Raw genomic sequence first — 22,357 nt, 5'->3', positions numbered from 1 at the left:
GGTTCTGGTCTTACTCTTGTAATGAAAGATCTCAGAGACATATATTACAGATTCGAAGAGTTATATCTGTGAAATTGCATTTAAATAAGTAACTAATCAAGTGGAGTGAAACCATTGGTTGATGGCATGAACATGGTGTAAGTCAAGATGGCCGTGTAGGGAGGTCCTTGCTGCAAGTGTTAAAAAAAAGCACCAGCCCGGAGGCCCATCGCCAGTTGTTATTATATCAGACCAGCAGTTTCAAATATTTGCAGTCCTTTGTGAGCTTCAGTACTTTGTCTTTTTTTTGATTGGAATCTTTCTCATGGTTTTGCTATATTAATCATCTGTGATCCTTCATGTTACAACCAATAACTTACAGTTTCACTTCCTGGTATTGCAGCACTTTGCATGTAGGCATGTCAACACCAGTCTTTAACAAATATATACTTCCCTCTGTGCCATAGGCTTCGCCAATTGATTTTGTAGCAAAAGTGTGAAACTGCATATGGTGTAGACTGTTCTGCTTTTATTGGTTTGACTTCAACAAAATGGACCTGCAGATTTCTTTGAGGGCCTGTAGATATTAAAGCATGCAGGAAGCTGCAGGTCCTGATGGCCAACTGGCAAGTTAAAGTATTAAGGTACTCATTGGATATTTGGACCTCTTCTGTAGAGTGAGAGATTGGGTGATACATAGTTGGCACATGTCACCGTATTCTAACAGAGTAGAATGATGCTGAGGATGTTGATCTCTGGATTGTCTGGTCAAGACTCGATTATTTACACACCACCACCATATAGATGGGGTATTGCTAATGAGCAGCAGTCAAAACTTAAGAATAACACAACAATTTTCAGAGTTCATATAGTTTTATAGTTTTACTTACAGAAATATGAACCGATGAAATATTTAATGTCACTATATACCCCAATATGTCCTAATTTGACATTACACGACATGGTCCTTATGTGACCTTTGAACCACCATGTTCAAAAGTTCTTATTTGACTTCATACTGATTTGGCACAGTATGAGAGACAGGCTGCTCTAACAAAACAAACCACAACTAAATTCTATCTTGTTCAGTGGCCATGTACACTGATACAGGTGTTTGCACATGACGCACGTGTTTCACGAACGGCTAACTATGATGTTCAAGTGGTGCTTTCATGCGAATGTGTGGTTTCACTTGAACCTTCTGTTGTGTGGGGCAATGACCAACAAACCAACCAAACAATCTTAAGAGTGATGTTAGGTGTCATGTTGTTTAATGACATACTCGGCAATATTGTGATGTATGACTAACTGACATTGGCCAGACTTCATAGACAAGTCGGTGATCAATTATGAGCAATCATTAATAAAGACCCAGACACAGTTTTAAACATGACAGGATTTATTATCACAGGAGATGTTGAGAAGTGTTGTTTTATTTGAAAAGGAGCCTGTCATCTGCCTTTGACCACAGGCTGTGAGTGGTCCACAGGCCCAACAGTGACAAGTTAATTAAGGTCGACTGTATTGTTCTGCTGAGCTGTTCAGTCTTCTTCTGATGATTCTTCCTCTGCCTCCTGAAGCCATGTGATAAGTGGGGCAACCTGAAACATGTGGCCATGTGATAAGTGGGGAAACCTGACACATGTGGTGCCATGTGATGAGTTGGGCAACCTGAAATGTGACCATGTGATGAGTTGGGCAACCTGAAACATGTGGCCATGTGATAAGTGGGGAAACCTGAAACGTGACCATGTGATGAGTTGGGCAACCTGAAACATGTGGCCATGTGATAAGTGGGGAAACCTGACACATGTGGTGCCATGTGATGAGTTGGGCAACCTGAAATGTGACCATGTGATGAGTTGGGCAACCTGAAACATGTGGCCATGTGATAAGTGGGGAAACCTGAAACATGTGGCCATGTGATAAGTGGGGAAACCTGAAACATGTGGCCATGTGATGAGTAAGGCAACTTGAAACATGTTGGCCATGTGATGAGTGGGGCAACCTGAAACGTGGCCATGTGATAAGTGGGGAAACCTGAAACATGTGGCCATGTGATAAGTGGGGAAACCTGACACATGTGGTGCCATGTGATGAGTTGGGCAACCTGAAATGTGACCATGTGATGAGTGGGGCAATCTGAAACATGTGGCCATGAGATAAGTGGGGAAACCTGAAACATGTGGCCATGTGATAAGTGGGGAAACCTGACACATGTGACCATATGTTGAGTGGGGCAACCTGAAATATGTAAAAATGAGATGCCTGGGGCTACATTGAAAGCAAAATTAGCGGGGAACAATGTTTAATTTGGTGTGTCCAAAATAGCACTGGCTTTGAACTGCCACCAGAAAATGACATTGGGACAGTTGGGACACACCAAGAATAATCTGTGAGAATCAAGGCAGTTTAGCAAGCTGTTGCAGCAAGTATGCTAGAGACTTTTCTGCACCTGAAACAAACAAGGGCACATGAGGATCTTCACAGACCTTGATTGCCTGCTTTTTCTTATTTCCCTGAACATGAAGTTGAACATTTTCCACAGTCTCACCTTTTTCCTGATGTCCTTGTGAGCATCAAGATCTGCATCAGGTTCAGGGTCAGCCTGGTGCCACTTGATGAGGACCTGCTCATCCAAGATCTCCTGGTCATACAGGAAGTGCAGCAGCTTCACCACAGCACATGACACAGTGCTGTTAGACTCACACAGCTCCTGGCAACAAGGGAGGGACACATTCAGCTCAAGTTGATATCATAAAGGCAGTTACAACTTACAGAAAGAGAATCAAGCCTGGCAGTTTCCATTATCAGTCTTTATTGCCAAAACGGATAGAATTATCATTAACATGCCCACATGTTATCAGAAATGTGCAGGCCATTGTTACTTGATAATGCCCGCAAAATGCTTGAAGACAGGCGATTATCAAGCCCGTTGTTAGGTGACGTCATAAGTAGCTCAGCTGTTGATGTTCAATCACCCATGGCTCGTTTGAACTTGGGTTCATTATTCACAATATTTCTGACTCACATTCGTCACATGTACCTGTGCACATATGCACTTTCTTGCTGGTGTCAACAATAACAATTGTACCATAAACGACAACATACAGCAATGAAAAAATGAACTGGAACTCAAACAATGTTGAACACCGAAAACAATGGCGGCTGGTAGTATGGGCAAAGGTCATGGTTGAATGTCGTCACTCTCAGTAGTGTCCATATTCGTAAAAATTGTGTCAATAACCTCCACCCTTTGTTGCAAATGTTTCAAAACCGATGTCCTCGTTTATTTTGTTGAAAATTCTCTCCATTTTAGCTATAATAATGGTAACACTGTTTTTCAGGGCATTATCATTTGCAGATGCCCTCAGTCTTTTCAACTGCCCTCCTTTTAATGAAAGGCTTTGGGCTTCTGCAAATGATACTGCCCTGAAAAATAGTGTTACCCTTATATTAAAGGATCTAGCTATTTGACCGGTCACTTGCTATCCTAGAGTAATTCCATACAAGACAAGTTGGATGACCAGCAAACGTATCATCACATCATGTTCAATATGATCTGAATCCTGTCAGCGTCTCTGTGTTCCGAAGTCAACAACGTAAGTTATGGTCAATGCTCTTTTGTTTTTGCAGAAGCACCTAAGTAGAACTGCCTTCCTCTTGACATTTAATTTTGAGACTCTCTTCATATCTTGAAGTCTTGTTGAAAACATATCTTTTTCATCTAGTCTCTCACTGAACTTGTTGGTGCACTTTGAACATACACTGATGTATCATACACTGATGTATCATACACTGATGTATCATACACTGATGTATAGAGATATGTGTTACAGAACTGCAAGGTTTAGTTTTACACTGCTCAGAAATATATAGTATCAGAAACTGTTTTTCCATCAAGAGAAATATATTCTAGCAATGTGTAATTCTAATTGCAGATTTTGATCTATCAATATAAAATATTTATAACCAAAACAGATGTTATGTGACAGCACCTATGTTATATATGTTAAGCAGATGCGTGAGTTGACACGATATGATTCGTATGTTGTCACTTAAATGTTGCGTGACAGGTTGTGCATCAATTTTCGTTGTTGTGGGAGACGTATGTTAATAGCGGGGAATAATGCTGTCTCACAGCCTGGATACAACATTGACACTTGGCTTGTTATGTGATGCTGTGACAAGTTGATGAAGACTCACCTCAACAGCTTGTAAACAGTCAAACTGAGCTTCTGCACTTTTGATGTAGTTTTTGATAAGGCCACTGTGTTTTGACAAGTACTGAAATAAAAAATGTAAGATATTACTGCTAAAAGCAAAAATGCAAAATGAATATTTAAACATCACATTAGTTGGATTTCTGACCTGTATGAGATACCACAAGACATGGAGGGTTTTCACTGAGGACAAGCTTTGCAGTGAGGACAAAAAACAAAAACACAACAAATAAAACAAACAAGACAAAATTGTGTCCAGCAACACAGATGTCCCCACTGTTCCCTACACTGAGTGTGCTCTGGTATTTATTTTCTACTCAACAAAATTCAAGAAACAGCTATCGAACTATGAGATGCACACCTTTTGTGTCCCAAAGAAACATATGTTTAAGCCTAATCAATTCTTTTGAGCACTTTTTGTGGAGGAGTAATTCTGTTGAGCAGTTTTTGAGAAGTGGACAGACTTCATCCCATAATTCAATATTACCAGAGAGAAATTCCACAAAATTTATCTATGTTCAAATGTCTCTAAACATGCAAAAAAACTCATAAGATATGAGATGCACATCTTTAGAGTCCCAATGAAACACAAATAGAAGCTGAATCAATTCTGTTGAGCAGCTCTTGTGGAGAAGTGGATAGACACCATCCCCTATAACACTATATTAAGAGAGAAAATTTTAAAAAATATTATGTATGTTCAAACAGCATTAAAACTGGAAAAATAAATAAAATACAAAATCAAAAAATGAGATGCACACCTTTAGAGCCCCTATAAAGCACACATGTAACCTAAATGAATTATATAAAGTATGTATTCAGAGGAAGTAGATAACAGACACCCTCTCTTCACCCCTATTACACTATCATCTTAGAGAAATTCAGCAAAATGTACCTAAGTTCATATGTCTCTAAACTTACAAGAAAACCTAAAAAAAGTACAAAATCAAATATGAGATGCACACCTTTATGAGTCCCAAGAAACAGCCCATGTTTAATTTCACTGAATTCCACAGAGAGTTTTTTGTGGAGAAGTGGATAGAGTACAGTCCCTGTTTCATACAGACAGATGGACAGACAGACATGGAAGGCAAGCCATATATGGCTGAGGGCACAAATAGGAGCAGGTTGTAGCATTAGTCTGTCATAAAGACTTTGTGCATTTGTCTGTGGTAAAGACTTTGTGCATTAGTCTGTGGTTAAGACTTTGTGCATTAGTCTGTGGTAAAGACTTTGTGCATTAGTCTGTGGTAAAGACTTTGTGCATTAGTCTGTGGTAAAGACTTTGTAGTCTTGTAGACTGAGATGGACACTCTGTGGCATTTACTGTAACTTTATACTGTTATTATTGTTAGCTTATATCATATTGTATTAGCCCTGGACTTAGGACTTGATGAAAAGGGAAAAGCTGTAGAAGTTGATGACAGCCTTAGAAGTACAGACTGCTCATACTGAATCAGAGCAACCAGATCCTATTGCTGAATGTCTTTAGGTAAGACACACTTGGGGACAGAGAGGGCTTTCGTGGCATAATGAAACTGTATAGGGAGACTGACCATCTCCTCTCCAGACAAACATGATATTCACAAGACCACAGAGGTTTTTCAGAGTAATAAGTGTGTAGGGTCACTGACCGGTCGAAGTATCTTCATCACCTGAGTGACATCTGCAGCCTTGCTGTTCTGCAGTTGCAGGGACAGTAGCGCCTTCATCACCAACTGGTTCACATCACTGATGGCAATGTTGTAGGCATGTCTGTGGAAGAATACACTGACATTAGGCTATCCGCAAGGGAGATATAAAGTAACAGTAAGCAGGGGAAATCAGCTCAATGATGCTGTGGACAGTAGACCAGTTAGTCAGCTGTAATATTTGTGGAATGGTACTAAAGAAACATGGAAACATTCAGTGTGAACTGGGATATGAACCCATAATTACTTGCTCCTGGTGGTCCAAAGGGCTGCAACTCTGCACAGCTCATGGCAGGGCTTAAAACCACCATCCACTTACCACCTAAGACAAGCATAGGATAATGGTGACTGCTTCTAAGAACAGGGTGGACCTATACATGTAGACTGAGATTGCTTACTTCAATGAATTTATCTCCAGGATAATGTTATCTGTGATGATGTTATCTTCCTTGGCTCGTATCAGAGTGTCGATCACTTCGGAGTAGAAATCTGAAACATTCAGGGAGAACATACAACTTGGATGGATGATCACACAAACAAACTCAAACAATCTCTTGTTTGTTTGTTCGATGCACATTAACTAAGAACCTAAAATACAAAAGGAAGTCAGATCTTACCCTGTAACTTCTGTCACGGCAACAGTCATCTCTCAAAACATTTGTAACCATGGCAACCACATTCTGACCATCTTCTGAGCCAATCTTCAAGCAACACACTTCAAGACATCCTCAAGTTCATTCACTTCAAAACACTGTGCACACAAACTGGACTGATGACATCATCACACTAAAGATAACCGAAAACATTCCAAGAATTGTTCTGGAGAATCACTGTTTCCATGGTGACCGAAATGAAGCTGAGAATGACCCCGAGGAACATGAGGAGAAGGAGGAGACGAAGGAGGAAGATCAGCCAGAGGAAGCAAACCGTGGCGGCACCATGCATCAAGGCTTGAAAAAGAACACCAGAAAACGTGACGGACTAGTGACTCTTGCACTAACCTGCAGCAATGGACATGAGTTAAGGATGCCAAACGGATACACCAAGGTCTTGACCACAAATGTCCCTTCAGTATGTGCAAAGACACCGTTTAACTACAAGTCACTAAAAGGCATTTGCAATTCTCAATTCTTTTTGTGTTCATGTCTCTTTATTAAGTGATAAAGTGGATAGGATTTGCAAATTACAACGATGGGCATCGTCATTGATTTCATATTATTGTTACCAGTTTTAATTTAGCGCTAATACTTAAACAAGCAGCCTGTGAAATTACTATTGTTGTTCATAAACATTCAGTAAGTTTTGCGTTTAAGAAGGTAGAAAAGAAAACATGTTCAATACAGTGAAAATAGACTGGAACCAGTTCCTGATTAACAAATCAGTATGCAGATCTATCATTTACTCATTCACACTAATCATAGCAGACACGGCCTTTAGGAAAACCTTAAACAACTGAAGTGGAATATATACCATCTATTACTTTCTAAAACATCCTGGTAACAATGAAACGTTTTGTTTTCTTATAAAAACGGTGGGCAAAGCTGCAAGAAAGGAATAACTGACTTTCCAGTGATGATGACAGGGAACCATGCCATATGCCATATGTCTCATTCTCAATAAGGATGGTGTGCTAGCCTAGTGGTAAAAGTGTTCTCTCATCATGCCAAAGACGTGGGTACAATGTGTGAAGCCCATTTCTGGTGTGCCCCGCCATGATATTGCTGGAATATTGCTTAAAGTGGTGTAAACCTCACTCACTCACAATCAAAGCTTATGCAACAGGGTGTGGACTCTTCCCTTGGGTGACATCCTTAGTATGTCAGCTTGATGACAGGGTGAAACCTCTTTGTTTATGTGGACAAGATGTCCTACTTTGAATCAGAGGGTCCTACAGTTGTTTCAAACGGCAACCTTCCATTCCAGACTCCATTTGAAAAATATCCAAATGAGTGCTGGTCTGAATAATTGAAATAAGCAAAGATGGGTCACAATGACTACAGGACCAAGCAATCAGTCATGCTTTCTCATAATCAAACACAAGTAATTCTGGAACACTTGTTTGCATTAACAATATTTTTCACAAGGTTGGTATTGTCTGTTACATATAACAAGCACTACTAGCTTCTACAATCCAAGTCTTGACTGAATTTATCTTAAAGACTCCAGGAGATTCATGTTCCCATTATACTAGTCATTCTTAAAAGTCAAGACATTTGCAAAAAAAACCGCTACCTGCTTTTTCTTCATTTTTTTTGTACGTTAACAATTATAACCAGGAAAATTTGATAAATGAGACTAACCAATACTACTAACCAATTATTTTGGATAACTGATCAACTGTGTTGGACCAATCATCAGTTGTGAGATTTTAATCAATTCCTGACACTAACTAAAACACAACCAAAATCTGTATACATAATAATTGTGGAATGTCTGTTAGATTGATAAGTCTTCACTGCAATACTTCCCACTGAAAGTATTTTCTGTATCATATGTGTATTTCAGTGAAGTGAGTGAGAGATGTGATGAGGACCTGTGTGAATGCCTGCCTGTTGGCTCGTGACAAGTAGATTTTGTGTCAGGCTAGTATGGGTCCATATCACCATCAGTAATAAGTCATCACAATATGTGGAATTTGTTTTCAAAAGAGGTGGTGAAGAGTTTAGTTTTGCCTCTTGGGTCTCATGGCAATGTTTCGGTTTCAAGTTCTCACTTTGATTGAATCATTCAACCCATTACTGTACTTCAGAAAACCCTGTGTCACATGAAGAAACAGTCAAATCTTGCTTTACACACATGACATACTCATCATAAGCACACATAGCAAACACACATATTCCATACACCGCAATACACACAAATTACACTTTTTTCACACACACAGCCATGCACACACATCACACTTTATTCACCTACGAACATGTACACACATCACACACAAACAATAACACACCACTCAATTCACACACAAACAACACACATCACTAATTCACACACACAAGCATGCACACATATCACACACAGACATGTACACACATACCACACAGCAATGCACACACATAATGCAAACATATTATACACCCGACATGAATGTGTCCTCTTGACCAGCAAGCCCAGCTGTCTTGTACTGCAGATAACCTGACTAAGCAATTCAACTCACTTCCAGCGTCGTCCGGTATAGGGCTGCCTGACGGAGATATGTCATCCTGGTCTGTGGCGTCACTGCCGATGCTACTGATGTCATCGGCCTCCTCCTCAGACTGGATACTGAGTCCCCACATGTCCTGGACCAGGTCCTCATCCTCGTCATCTGATTCACAGCTTGCTCGGTAAACAAATGCTTTGCTCTGACTTCCGAACTCTGGTGTCACATCTAGGTAAAAGTGATAATTACAATTATATTGTTTGTTAATTGTTCCGGGCCACCAGTATTCCAGCTATAATATGTAAATATTCAAATCTGGATCAGGCACCCATAGATTGATGTCATGAGCCACAAAGACATGCACTTTACCAAAGTAGACCATCTTCTCCACAGTTGCCTCTTACAACCAGACTGATGCTCATGATGTTGATCACTGGACTGTCTGGTCCAAACTTGATTACTTACATATAGCTGGAATATTGTTGAGCGTGGCTTTAAACAAGAAAACAAATTTTAGTACCAGCAAAGGTTCTATTTTAGCCCAGAATGTCCATGTGGAAGATATCCATATTGAGAATATGGTCTGTAGAAATAAGGTTTGTTCTCTATATCTAAACATCTAAAATAACATCAAACTGTTTTTGCCAGTATATGTCATGTCTACCTATATGACCTTATGTCCTATTGTGTGCTAGTTGCATTATGTATTTTGTGTTTTGTATCAAATGATTTGAATGAGAAGAAATAAAAGTTAATATCAAAAGTTACCATGATAACCTCTGGACATATCATACTCCATGGGGCGTGTCAACTTTCTTTGTTGTATCTGACATTCTGTCAGGTCTGCACAGGTGTTAAATGCCACTTCTTGGGGTGAGGGGTAAGCATCGTCAATTACACCTGGTATTTGTATATCTCACTCTGCAGTATGATACAGCACTTGACTTAAACACACCTGAAGCTGTCCATATCATTTTATAGTCCGTTTGGCTCAAAAGCAGACCAAAGAATTGCAGTCTAGCTTGAAAACTAATAAACATAACATACTCAATGAAACGCTCATCATCAGAACATAATACCAATTTTGTGAGGTTTTTGCAGGATATTTTCCTTAAAATATAAAAGTTCATCATTAAAATATTGACACAGTTCACTATTTGTTACGAGGGAGCAGTGCAGAGAAAGGGACAGCCAGGCGTGCGAGGAAGCATGGAGATGGCACAGCACAAGTTAATGAATAAATAACTTTCTTGGCACTTGTGCACATGCTTCTGGAACACCTGGCTGTGTCGTTCTCTGCACTCCTCCCTCAGAGTAAACAGTGAACTGTGTCAATATGTTAACGACAGTTTGCTAAACAACTTTCTTTTCATTGAGACAAAAATTCTGCAAAAACCTCACAGAGTTGGTATGATGTTTTAATTATGATCAGTGTTTTATTAAGTATGTTATGTTTGTTAGTTTTTGAGATACACTGCAATTCATCGGTCTGCGTTTGAACCGAGCAATCAGTGTAGTGGAGAAGGGGAGATAATCAAGAGAGGTATGTATGTATTGTCTTTCTCTATACAAGGGACTGGCAGTGGGGCAGCTAAATGGTTAAAGTGTTCGCTTGTCATGTTAAAGGTTAGAATATTGCATAATATTGCTGAAATATTGCTATATAACATTGCAAAAGTATACTTACCCCATACTCTATATACTAGCTAATATGGTCACAGAATTGTTGAGACCCATGAAGGTCCGCGGTAGAAGCAACTATCTTGTCAACTGGATTGGGTGGTCAGACTTGTTGACTTGGTTGACATGTCATCGGTTCCCACTTGAGCAGATTGATGCTCATGCTTTTGATCACTGGATTGTCTGGTCCAAACTCAATTATTTACAGACCACCACCATATAGCTGGAATATTGCTGAGAGCGGCATAAAACTAAAATCACTCACTCACTCACAGAATGGTTGATGTGATTGTTCAATGTTAAACACGTGACAATTTAATGAACAGGAACACTATCCTTTGGCCTTTTATATCTATATTTATTTATATAATACTTTTCAATGTTAGTATGCAAAAAAAGAATTTGAAAAACAATTCTAGAAGGAACAGTTGTGTTATTACCAGGTTCTGGAGGAGTGTCCTCTTCATCAGCAAATTCATCTACCTGTGGCTTACTGATAAGCTGACAACCAGCTGGTAGAGTCAGAGAAGGTCCAACTTTCACCTGCAGGGCAAACAGACTCAAGTCAGGCAACTAACCAGCCAAGAGACTGTGTCTCAGTACAAAAAATAATACACACGGAGAGTTTGATAACATTACAAAATCAGTCTACTGGAATGATTTTTAACTTATCTTACCATAGATCTTATGCATATTACCTCAAGCTTCACTTAAAAGAGATATCACAGTCGTTTTATCCTGAGCTCTTATCACACCATGACAATCTCATGGAAAAGTGATGGTCTACCAGAGGAATGCTATGTCCAACCCCGAGTGGATGGTGATGTCACTGCCAAGCTCCTCCCATGGTATGAACCACCCAACTGGATGGCAGCAGCTCTTCTCCTCAGACCATAGGACAACACCTAACTGGATGGTGATGGTCCTACCTTTCAGACTCTAGAACCACCCTGACTGGACAGTGATTGCCCTTCCCCTTAGACCCTAGAACCACCCTGACTGGACAGTGATTGCCCTTCCCCTTAGACCCTAGAACCACCCTGACTGGACAGTGATTGCCCTTCCCCTTAGACCCTAGGGCAATCCCTGACTGGAAGGTGATTGTCCTGCTCTTCAGACCCTACGACCACCAATGACTAGACAGTGATTGTTCTACCTTTCAGAAACTAGGAGCACCCCTGACTAGACAGTGATTGTTGTACCTTTCAGACTCTAGAAGCACTGCTGACTGGACAGTGATTGTCCTACCCTTCAAACTCTAGGAGCACCCCTGACTAGACAGTGACTGTCCTACCCTTCAAACTCTAGGAGCACCCCTGACTGGACAGTGATTGTCCTACCCTTCAAACTCTAGGAACACCCCTGACTGGACAGTGATTGTCCTACCCTTCGAACTCTAGGAGCACCCCTGACTGGACAGTGCCCTGACTGGATGGTATTTATTCTACCCCTCAGTTCCTAGGACAACACGTAATTGGACAGTAACTGGACAAAGATCATCACTGTATTCCACTCATCTCCCATGTCCACCACACTGTCCTTCAGGACTATCCCTGGATTCCACTCACCTCCCATGCTAGGACCGCCCCTGGAGGAATGATGACTTGTTTGTACACCTTGACGTCGCTACACAGGAGGGCCGTCTCAATGACACAGTCATCCTCCACCACCACGCCATCCCATAGGTAACTACCTACTATCTTCACGTTCTCACCTGCACAGACAGTCAACAATACGTTGGTCTTCAAATCAGTGATTTACACCCATACAAAGTGAGTGAATACCATGGAAAATGAAAATTCAAGATCAGTCGTACTGCACCTACATGTTAAAACACACAGTTACCAGTATATCACCTTTAATTCCAGTATTTGTCACTTCAGGAATTTTATCAAACTATACTCAGTTTGTATGCCTCTCATGTCTTATTCATCAATTGGTTTGGTGGTTTAATTAAATAAAGCCATGCATGCTTACTCAAACATATCATAACTTTTAAGCTTTGGGAAGACAATTTCCAGTCTTAGGATGCAGTGATCAAACTAGGGTAAAGTACAAACATGAACTGATCACTGCACTGTGATTGTTTTAGTTCAAGAGTTATCATATACTGTATACAATAATTACACTGTTACATTTATTGGTGCAGGGGAATCCTGAATGATAGGATCACCAACCTATCTGACAGTTCTTCCCTATGACCGAGTTGCTGATGTGTGTGTTATTCCCAACTGATGTTCCACTTCCTATCACAACATTCTCAGCCAGGACACAACCTCTGCAATGACAGCATCATTATTCCACAACACCAGTGACACAACTGACCATACTTGCTTTGTGCAACATATTACCATACTGTATTGAAGAAAACCATAACAGTCAACATGTAAATCAACTTAAAACTTCTAAACTTCTAAAATGAAGTGTCTTCCATTAATATGGCAATGGACCCCGCCGCTAAAGAACAACATAACATTTATAACATATTTAATACTTTTTATTTTTTGGTCACATAGATGCCTGAAATGACTGGTGTCTGCATAATCTCCCAATGTAGACAGTCAATATATTGAAGACATTGGGTGCAATGTTTTATGAGATGTTGCGTTAACGTAAGTTTGAACAAAGGTCAAAGTGTTATGTTGACTTTAAAGATAAGGAAGGCCAAGGTCACCGAAATGAACTGTTTTCTGTGTAATATCCCAATGCAGTCTGTCACCAAATTTGAAGATACTGGGTAGACCTTGAAGAAAAGGTCAAGGTCACCCAAATCAACTATTGTTGGCACAATCCCTTCTTGTCAGCGGTCACACATTGGGTACAACAGTTCATGTGATCACAGGCAAACTGTAGCGCAAATGTGGTTGTGCAGCGTAGAGAAAATGACCAGTCTTCATATATGCGAGCAAAGTACGTGTACGGATGGATATACGTACAGATGCTGCAGAATACATAAAGTAAACCATCTGGGCCCCATGTGTAATGGCAGTGTATGACTGTCATAAGCCTAATTACAGTATGGGGTAGGAGTTAAAAAATCATATCGCCAGACACCCGGAACAAGTCACAGTTCCTTTCGGGCAATCAAATAACGGTATCGGCTTATGGTTTCAAACTGCAAATAAACTTGGAGTTTTCAGTATATTCTGATCAAAATGTTGCTTTTAAATTTCACAACTATGATAATTTAATTCTTCACTATTTATCACTTCTCAGTATATAGTCAACTAAACATTAACCTTTGATTTATTCATTCGAATTCATGATATTGATAACATCATGAAGATTATGTCACAAAAATCAGAGCAAGAGGAAAATCAGTCTGGACCAGTTACTTTCTGAAAGTCACTTGCTCTATGGCAAGTGTCTTTTTTTGAAAAAAATTGAAGCCCTGTGGGGGTAAACTCATCTTAATTCTGGGGCCCAGAAGCCACAGAAGACAGGGGAGGCAACTCTGTAACAGAGGTACTGTATCAAACTGAAAGATCTGAGGTCAACAGCTGTGGTAACCACATTTCCTTGCTTCTCCAAATAAATATTGTTTTTGGTTAATGGATCTATCTGTGTTAGAATTGGTCTTCAGCAGCCCATGTTTGTTGTAAGAGGCGACTAATAGGATAGGTCGGTTATGTTTGCTGACACATGACACATTTGTATAGATTGATGCTCATGCTGTTGATCACTTGCTTGTCTAATTAATTAATTATTGACAGACAGATGCCAGGCAGCAAGAATCAACACTTCAGTGTAGTTGGGGCAGAAACCTCTCGTGAAAACTGAGTAAGTTATTGGGTGTTATTTGCAAATAATGCACCTGAATGTCAAGATCCTCTACTTTAAATGTCAAATGAAATTTGTAAAATTTATGCTTTTTAAGGTAATGCACTTCCAAATATACAACACACAACAAAAGTTCACATACTTATTTAGTCAAATACTTGTGTTTGAATCAAACAACAGTTGTTCCTTAAAGGTCTTACCTGGCTAATGTGATGTCTTTACTGAGATACACGTTGTGTCTCCCATACGACATAACGTCACGTTCCAAGGATGTCATGTAGCCATCCGGCACCAGGGGATATGTCCAGCGACTCATCACATCATGGCTGAAATATGTGACAAGTGTTCCACGTTGAATAACACTACCACTGAGAGAGGCATTTAGAGTAAGTCAGTTGGCTTTTATGCTTCTTTCAGCAATATCGCGGTTGGGGTCACCAGAAATGGGTTTCACACAATGTGTAACTGACGGGAATCAAACCAGTGTTTTCACCGTAATGAGCAAAGGCTTTAACCACTAGGCTACCCCACCAGCCCTGACATGCATTTAGAAGTAACTATTTCAAGGAGTATGCTAACAACTCTCCCATATCTAATATACTCGACATTTATGCTTCTCTTCATTGCAATTTAAAAAATTCAATCTAACTGATGAACGAAACGTACACATAACACTTTCATACAGCAAACACATAAACCACAAAGCATGACGCGTCCAAAATTGTAAACAATAATGTCTTTATTATCAGGTGATGAAATGCTGGACTTGGAAGTGACACCATTCCAAAAGTCATGTTTTTATAATAAAAGTCACTATCTATGCTACCCCTTATCAACATGAAACTATCACCATGATTGTAGATGAATGAGAGAATGCTAAAAAAGGGACCATATCTACAGCTAACAGACTCAGCTCCAGGTCAACCCACACTGAAGCAACTGACAGTCTAATCTTACTAGTGGGTTGACATGTAAGTGTTGAATTATCTCCCTTAGTATGCACCCCTTTCCCTCCACAAAGAAAATGTTTGAAAATCAAAACTAAAGTTACCAGGTTATATGAATTTGATGGTGAAAATAATCACTGAGAACCTGTTGTAAGTTAATGTGGTTTTGGCGGAAGTTCTAAGCTAGTTTCCATTAGGGCTGCGTCCTAATACAATATGGCACGAATATCATATGTTTCATGTTTTTAGTGTAAAAGATTCATCACATTCAGTTTATTCAAATCAATATTTGTAACTTTTTTTTCTAGTGACCAAAACTAGTTAGCTGAAGTAAATGAAATCGAAAACAACAAAATGGAGAAAATATTCATACATTTTATGCTAACACTAATGCATCATAATTTAAAAAAATACAATATATGGTATCGATAAGTTTAAAGTTTGAGACACTGAATTGTGAACAGTTTTTCAGGGCAGTGCCCTCCTAGGAACTTGTGACTGGCAGGAGAGACACTGGCCAACCTCAACCGCGCTACAGTGATGTCTGTAAGAGGGATATGAAGCCCTTGAGAGACTATCCACAGGTGTGACATGTGTGACAGCGATTGTTTCTTGCACATGGTAGTGTTTAACCACAGGCTGTGATGTTCCATCAGCGCAGACAAATGGGATCAAATATTCATCTCTGATCACTGGTCATCATCGGCAGAGGCCAACAGACATACTCATGTGTAGGATACTAGCATTGGGAATTAGTTGAAAGAAATCTCACATTTGATGACGGCTTCATTACAAAATGAAAAGTCACTGAAACAAGTCGGTTAGCGTCATTTTTCAGATTTTCCAATCCAAGTTGTGATTGCAGAGATGTATAACATGATGTGTAGCAAGGCGTGAAGTCATCCCAAAGATGACATCCTTACCTTGTCAGCTTGCTGACGGGGTTAACCTCTTTGGCCATGTGGACAAGGTGTCCGACCTCGGATCGAAGGTCTGTCGTTCGAATCCCAGCACGGGACTCGGAAATTTTGTGGCCGCTACATTGGCGCCCAACGTGGGGCTGAGCACGTTCATATCAAATTTGAACCAAATAAGCCTCAGTACCCAACTATGCGGCCCGGGACGTGCTTTCTGTTAACGGGGGAGTATGTAGCAGGGTGTGGAGTCATCCCAAAGATGACATCCTTACCTTGTCAGCTTGTGGACAAGGTGTCCGACCTCGGATAGGAAGGTCCGTCGTTCGAATCCCAGCACGGGACTCGGAAATTTTGTGGCCGCTACAGATGCAACATGCTACTTTAAAGAGATGACTAATATAACATGAACATACATTACCTGGCGTCTCAAGAAATATACCCTCATGATGTTTCAGTTAGTAAAGTCAGTTTTTGAAGATTTAAACCAGTTTTCAGGCCTTGACAACTATGAAAATAAGCTCCATCATCATGTGTTTCAAATGCCATAACAGTAGTTTCAAAATGGTATGTGTTAGAGTATGAGAAAAATGGCTTGTGTTAGAGTATTAGAAAATATGATCTATTGCTTGGTTGTTTGGTTGCTGCTTCCAATTTTCGATTATTTCAATTAATCAGAACACCACTACGGGATACTGAAAGTGGAATTTACTGACTGAACATCTCACCTGACTGCATCGTACATCTGCAGGTTGGATATTCTAGCAGCGTACTCATCCCTCACAACAGCTAGGTGAATTGTGTTTCCAAGAATCTGTAACCATAGTAACAGCGCTTGAATAAACTTCATATGTACATATCTAATGAACACATCCATTCATTCATGGTATACATCTGTACCATATGAACCACCAGTGTCTCAACTTCAACATCCTTTCAGTAAAAGCTCTGTTTATCTAAATTTTATTTGAGTGAGTGAATATAGTTTTATGCCACTTTAAGCAATATTCAGGCAATAACAATGAATGATGTTGTGGGTTTACTATTCACTAATTCAGTCTATTGTGAACAGCTGTTTCAATGTTAATGAATGAAAAAAAGAAAGCACCATCTGTGAAGTTTTTATAGGTGACAAATGTACTGATACAAATTCATTTCATGGTCATAGTTGTGTATAAATGAAGTCAGTACTAACATCACTGTTGCAAACATTTCCTTTATGGGTTTTTTTGATGGATATAAAGTCTTAGTTTGACTATGTTGATTAAACAGCAACATGTTGATTAAACAGCAACATGGCAAGGTTCAAAGAGAATGTTTACATTCTCACAATGCATGTAAGTTGTAGAATGAATGAATTCACATGTTTGTTATGAATGAAAAAGTAGTTCCGTCACAATGTAACCAAACTGAGAGGTCATCAGTTATCCAATCCAATCATTAGAATCTCAGGTCATGACGTTATGAGACAGGTCAACACGATACGACACTTGTGTGACATAGGAATTAGTATGTAACTACCCACACATCCACCACAGGGGGGAAATAATAAGAGTAATGACACATTTAACCAAATCAATTTAGAACCACATCAGGAAAACTCTAGACAACGAAAGACCAAAGGGTATATGCTTTGGGAAATTCTCAATCGACTATGCTGACCACTTACCTCTTCGCTTATGAGAATTCCACGGACAAAGTCATCACGAGATTGGTAGTCGAAGTTGTCTGTGTAGAGTTGTGGTACGAGGGGTGTACAGATGCATACCTGTGAATCTAACATGTCGTACCTTACATCCACATCTGTGTGCTCCACAAACACACTCTGTAAAGAACAGAAACAATCAATACAGCAAACAGGTGAGTTGAATTGTGGAACAGTGAGTGAGTGAGTTTCTATTTATGCAGTTTTTGGCAGTATTTAAGCAAAAGTGGGGATGCCAGAAATAGGTTTCACACATTGTACCAATTTTGGGAATCAAGCCTGTGTCTTTGGTGTGATGAGCGAATGCCTTAACCACTAGGCTACCTCAATGCCCCATGTTCAACAGGTTTAAGTTCCATGAATACTTTTACATACAATCTGACTTCATCAAACAAACAAGTGAGTATGACATCCTTATCAATTTATTGATTGTAGTAACAATAAAATAAGCTTACACATCTGTGCAACTTACCACTGGTATATGAAACTTGTTTTGCTGGTATGCCTTTTGGTAATGCAGAACCCTGTTTGTGTCGCTCTCCACTGCAACAAGGATTTCGTCCTCACTGCAGCGTGTACGGTGTCCTGGTGGTGCCTTCTTGCAAACCAGCGTCATCACACTTGACTTGTCTTTCTCTCGTCGTTTCCTGGAACAAAGGCACACATCCTCAATACTTGAGACTGCAAGAATATGAATACATCGCCTTCATGAACCCAATACTCAGATCCTAGCTTCCTGAACTGATCACTGTAATTTGTGGAACTGAAGTTGTGACAAGGAAATAAATTATCCATAATGGACATATCTGATACTGTAATTAGTCACAGAAAGTAGCTGTACACAAGTTTTCCTCTGTAATATATCAGTTTTTCAGTCCAACATGTTAAGTAACACCAGGTATGACATATTACAACAATTCTAACATGTTTAAAGTCACGGTGTTTGAAATAGCCACTGTCCAACTAGCCTGGGGCTAGAAAAAATCCAGTAGGGCAAAGTAAATCACTTGGTCACTTGGACTAGTGAATTTAGTTAGTAAATGTAACACTCCCTCTGACCTATTAAGTTATAATATACTTTTAAGTAATGCAAGATTATGACTTGATGAAAATGTTCATCATATTAGCAGCTTAATGATGAAACCTGTATCTACGTTCAAATTTAAGGTTAGTGAAATATTTTGAGGGCTAGTAACTTTCAGTCAAAGCTAGCCTGACTGGCTAGCAACATTTTGAAACTATTTTGCACACTGAAGCAATGTTCTGAAGATCCTTTTCTACAGAATTCTTTTTTCAAGTCCTGAAAATTTGTTTTATCTACAGTCATATACAGAATTCTGATACAATCATAAGTGTACCGTCAACCAATCAACAATCTCAGCTTTAAGGCTTTCCAAGGTCTTGGTATTTTAATAGTACAAACAACATAGTACATACAATGACTTATGGTGCGCTAAAACTGTAATGCACCATCATAACCAAAGACACTTACCACTTTGCTGACTTCAGTCAACAAACATGAGGTTGGATCTTATCACAGCAAATAAGGGATTCACAACATAGGATCCTGGCTTGGTTAAGGGAGGCAACTCTACATATCAATCTGTGGTTTCTTTAATTACTTAAGAAACAGCTGAAGATTATAGAATGGAGAAACTGGAACCAGTTCCGAAGCACTTTATGGATTGTGAAATCCTTTACAAAAACAAAATCTGCACATTGTCAAGCTAAATTGAAATTACTTGTGCTCTTCTAGTATTTTTTTCAAGTTGATGTTGGCGACGATGTCTCCTGACACAAGGATGAAATCACTTCTGACGAGGGACTTGCTATCAATCTCTCGCAGAGCATCTCCAACTGACATGCATCCATCAGACAGTATTGGGCTGACCTGCATCGGCGAGGAACTATCATTCCATTTGGAATTCCTGAAATAAAACATACAATGAGTATGATCTTGTGATTCAATGAGATGATGATGTTGCTGAGGTAATGTGAAATTGGGTTTAACGTTGCTTTAAGACTGTTAATTTTGTCTGTGTCCTGACAGCCTGTACCATCAACATGATTAAGGCTAATGCCACAATCATTATGCTAGCCCAGTTTCAGTCTTTGACTTCTTATAGTGAGATGAGGACTTGTGATCACACCACCAACTCTCCACCCACTGCCCCACATCAGACTAATCCTAACCTGGGACAGTGGACTACTTGTGTAACAACACAGTGATTCAGTACTTAATTACTACTATATCACATTATGAGGTTCATAGTACAATACATTATATGATTAATTCACACAACTCATGCTTTTGGATTACATACAATTCATTAAAAGTTATAGTGTTGGAAATACAAGTAGATAACATCAGAAAAAGCTTCAGGAACCAGTACCTAGGTATTTCCTAGCTGTAAATGCAATAGTCTTCATAGTGTCCCTAAACATACTTATTTTTCCCTGACAATATCCCATTTTTGTCATCTTAAAAAAAACCCCTTAAAATCAAAAACAAAGATCATGGTTGTGATACACCTGCAAAAAGGGAGAGATTATTAACTTATGAAACAAGTACAGAAATATGGATCTCCTATTTCTTTGTGGCTACTAGTGATAACATGGGATGAGTAATGATGCTGATAAGCCTCTACATCTATTTAACAATGCTTTGTATAATGATGATTTGGGATTAAACCACCAATGGAGATGGTCTATAACAATAGAAGGGACAGTTATGAGATGACCTACTTGATGTGTGTCCTGATTTGGTCAGCGAGATGGCAGCAGAAAACAAACACCTCCTGGACCCCTGCTGCATACAGGAACTCCAGTGTGTAGTCCAGCAGTGGAACATTCACAAGTGGCAGGAGAGTCTGGTGAAGAGAATAAGAGTATACACATGGAATGATCTTATATTGAACTTAATGAATATTTAGTTATCTTATGCTAATTGTTACATTTGGGATTACACTTTTTGGCTGAGCACAGATTCTAGTAATTTAGGATGGTTGGGTCCCATCTGAGATTCAGACGCACATCTGCAGAGAAAGGAACCTAATTACTGGCACAAAAAGCCAGTAATGTAACCTATACAGCCACTATGGCTTCCAAGGAAATGGATGTCAGACAAGTGGCAGTCTCAATCACTTATACTTTGTATCCCTCTGAAACGTGTGAAACAGCATATTTCCCAAGGGGAAAATTTTTGTGCAAACTTGTGTAAAGAACAGATCCTAGAAATATATTTCCTAGTACTCATAGAGTGTGGGTTTGAATCTTGCATCGGACTCAACCCAAAAATGTCTAGAATCTGAAATGAATTTGAAATTTGAAATGAAAAAGTTACATCAGACCACTTTCTGAAAAGTTTTGCTTATTAACATTATATTTGTTTGAATGTTTAATGTCAAACCAAAGATAACACACATGGTCTCATAATAAACAGTAGGCTGATTATATTACCTGAGTAGTTTTTCCGAATTTCAAGGTGCCAGTGTGAGCTCAATCGTTCCTAGCTGAGAGAAACTCTCAGCTAAATTCATCCCTTACCAAAATGAAATCAGAACAAAAGTGTGCCTGAGAAAGTGCAGTACACCCCACACGATTTCTTAATACATTGGTTCTCAAGCGATAAATAGGGAAAGATTGAATCTGTACAACTTTGGCTATTTCTGTCCATATGCTGACATACATGTATATAAATTCATTACCTCATTCAGTGAAACAAGTCTTAACAAAAACAATACAAAACAACTTTAGATATTTGTCTGAAAATATGATTATGATGGACGTGAATGTGATTCGATGTCATGCTACAGAGTAAGTTATTGAACGACACCCGATCAAATTTAATAAATTGAAAATGGCAAGTGTGACAAAACATGTCGGTCAGTTCATTATATTGTGCACGGAGAAACCTCCTTTCACTTACTCGTGGACGTCTCTGTGTGACCGGACCAAATCGAACATTGAAACTGTCAGCGATTACAACAGCTTGTAAAACATCTTCTTGTTTCAAGTCCTCACGTTGACTTGTTTTCCCTTTAGGAGCCATTTTGTTTCATCAGGAAGACCAGTCTATGACGGAGGGTTTGGGATTTGGAGGCGTTTACACGAGTTATTTCTTGAACATTTTATTGTCTATAAAATAAGCAGAAAGGGAAATTCGTGGTGGAACACTACGAATTTGTCAAATACAAAATTAGTATGCTCATACGCACTGGACATATCACGAACCTTTTCGTTATGTAAAAGAGGTATTTACCCTATTTGTCAAATAGACTTAACCCCAAGAGA

The 22,357-nt window shown here is 39.4% G+C and overlaps 1 protein-coding gene across 4 annotated transcripts; it reads right to left on the bottom strand.

Annotated features, from left to right (window-relative positions):
* Window positions 1-1,360: 1,360 nt before the first annotated feature.
* LOC137273851 (translation initiation factor eIF2B subunit epsilon-like) lies at window positions 1,361-22,354 on the bottom strand. Of its 4 annotated transcripts, none has more exons than XR_010956159.1 (17): window positions 21,993-22,176; window positions 20,810-20,934; window positions 19,807-19,992; window positions 18,537-18,711; window positions 18,029-18,184; window positions 17,088-17,173; window positions 14,699-14,824; window positions 12,896-12,996; window positions 12,287-12,432; window positions 11,159-11,261; window positions 9,054-9,266; window positions 6,511-6,843; window positions 6,292-6,382; window positions 5,837-5,957; window positions 4,186-4,266; window positions 2,534-2,695; window positions 1,361-1,580 (listed from the first exon to the last, which is right to left on the bottom strand). XR_010956159.1 is itself a non-coding variant. In XM_067806726.1 (17 exons), exons 2-17 carry the CDS (start codon window positions 22,113-22,115, stop codon window positions 1,521-1,523), a joined length of 2,055 nt encoding a protein of 684 aa, XP_067662827.1. In that variant the 5' UTR covers window positions 22,116-22,201; window positions 22,298-22,354; the 3' UTR covers window positions 1,361-1,520. The 4 variants fall into 4 exon arrangements, 3 of the variants coding, with proteins under 3 accessions (XP_067662827.1, XP_067662825.1, XP_067662826.1); XM_067806726.1 differs by lacking the exon at window positions 6,511-6,843 and adding an exon at window positions 22,298-22,354 and having other exon boundaries at window positions 21,993-22,201; XM_067806724.1 differs by lacking the exon at window positions 6,511-6,843 and adding an exon at window positions 1,683-1,987 and having other exon boundaries at window positions 1,361-1,614; window positions 21,993-22,177.
* Between the last annotated feature and the right edge of the window lie 3 nt (window positions 22,355-22,357).

The sequence above is a fragment of the Haliotis asinina genome, chromosome 2 (genome assembly GCF_037392515.1).
Source record: "Haliotis asinina isolate JCU_RB_2024 chromosome 2, JCU_Hal_asi_v2, whole genome shotgun sequence".
Taxonomy (NCBI): domain Eukaryota; kingdom Metazoa; phylum Mollusca; class Gastropoda; order Lepetellida; family Haliotidae; genus Haliotis; species Haliotis asinina.
This window is presented reverse-complemented; position numbering and strand designations above follow the sequence as displayed.

Bases quoted from the DNA above. Each gene is read 5' to 3' on its own strand.
- LOC137273851 (XM_067806724.1), bottom strand. From the start codon at position 22,115: ATGGCTCCTAAAGGGAAAACAAGTCAACGTGAGGACTTGAAACAAGAA. The intron at 14,825-17,087 runs GTGAGATGTTCA...CACATATTTCAG, and splicing joins CAGATGTACGATGCAGTCAG to CCATGATGTGATGAGTCGCT. The intron at 5,958-6,291 runs GTAAGCAATCTC...ATTCTTCCACAG, and splicing joins CTGGAGATAAATTCATTGAA to ACATGCCTACAACATTGCCA.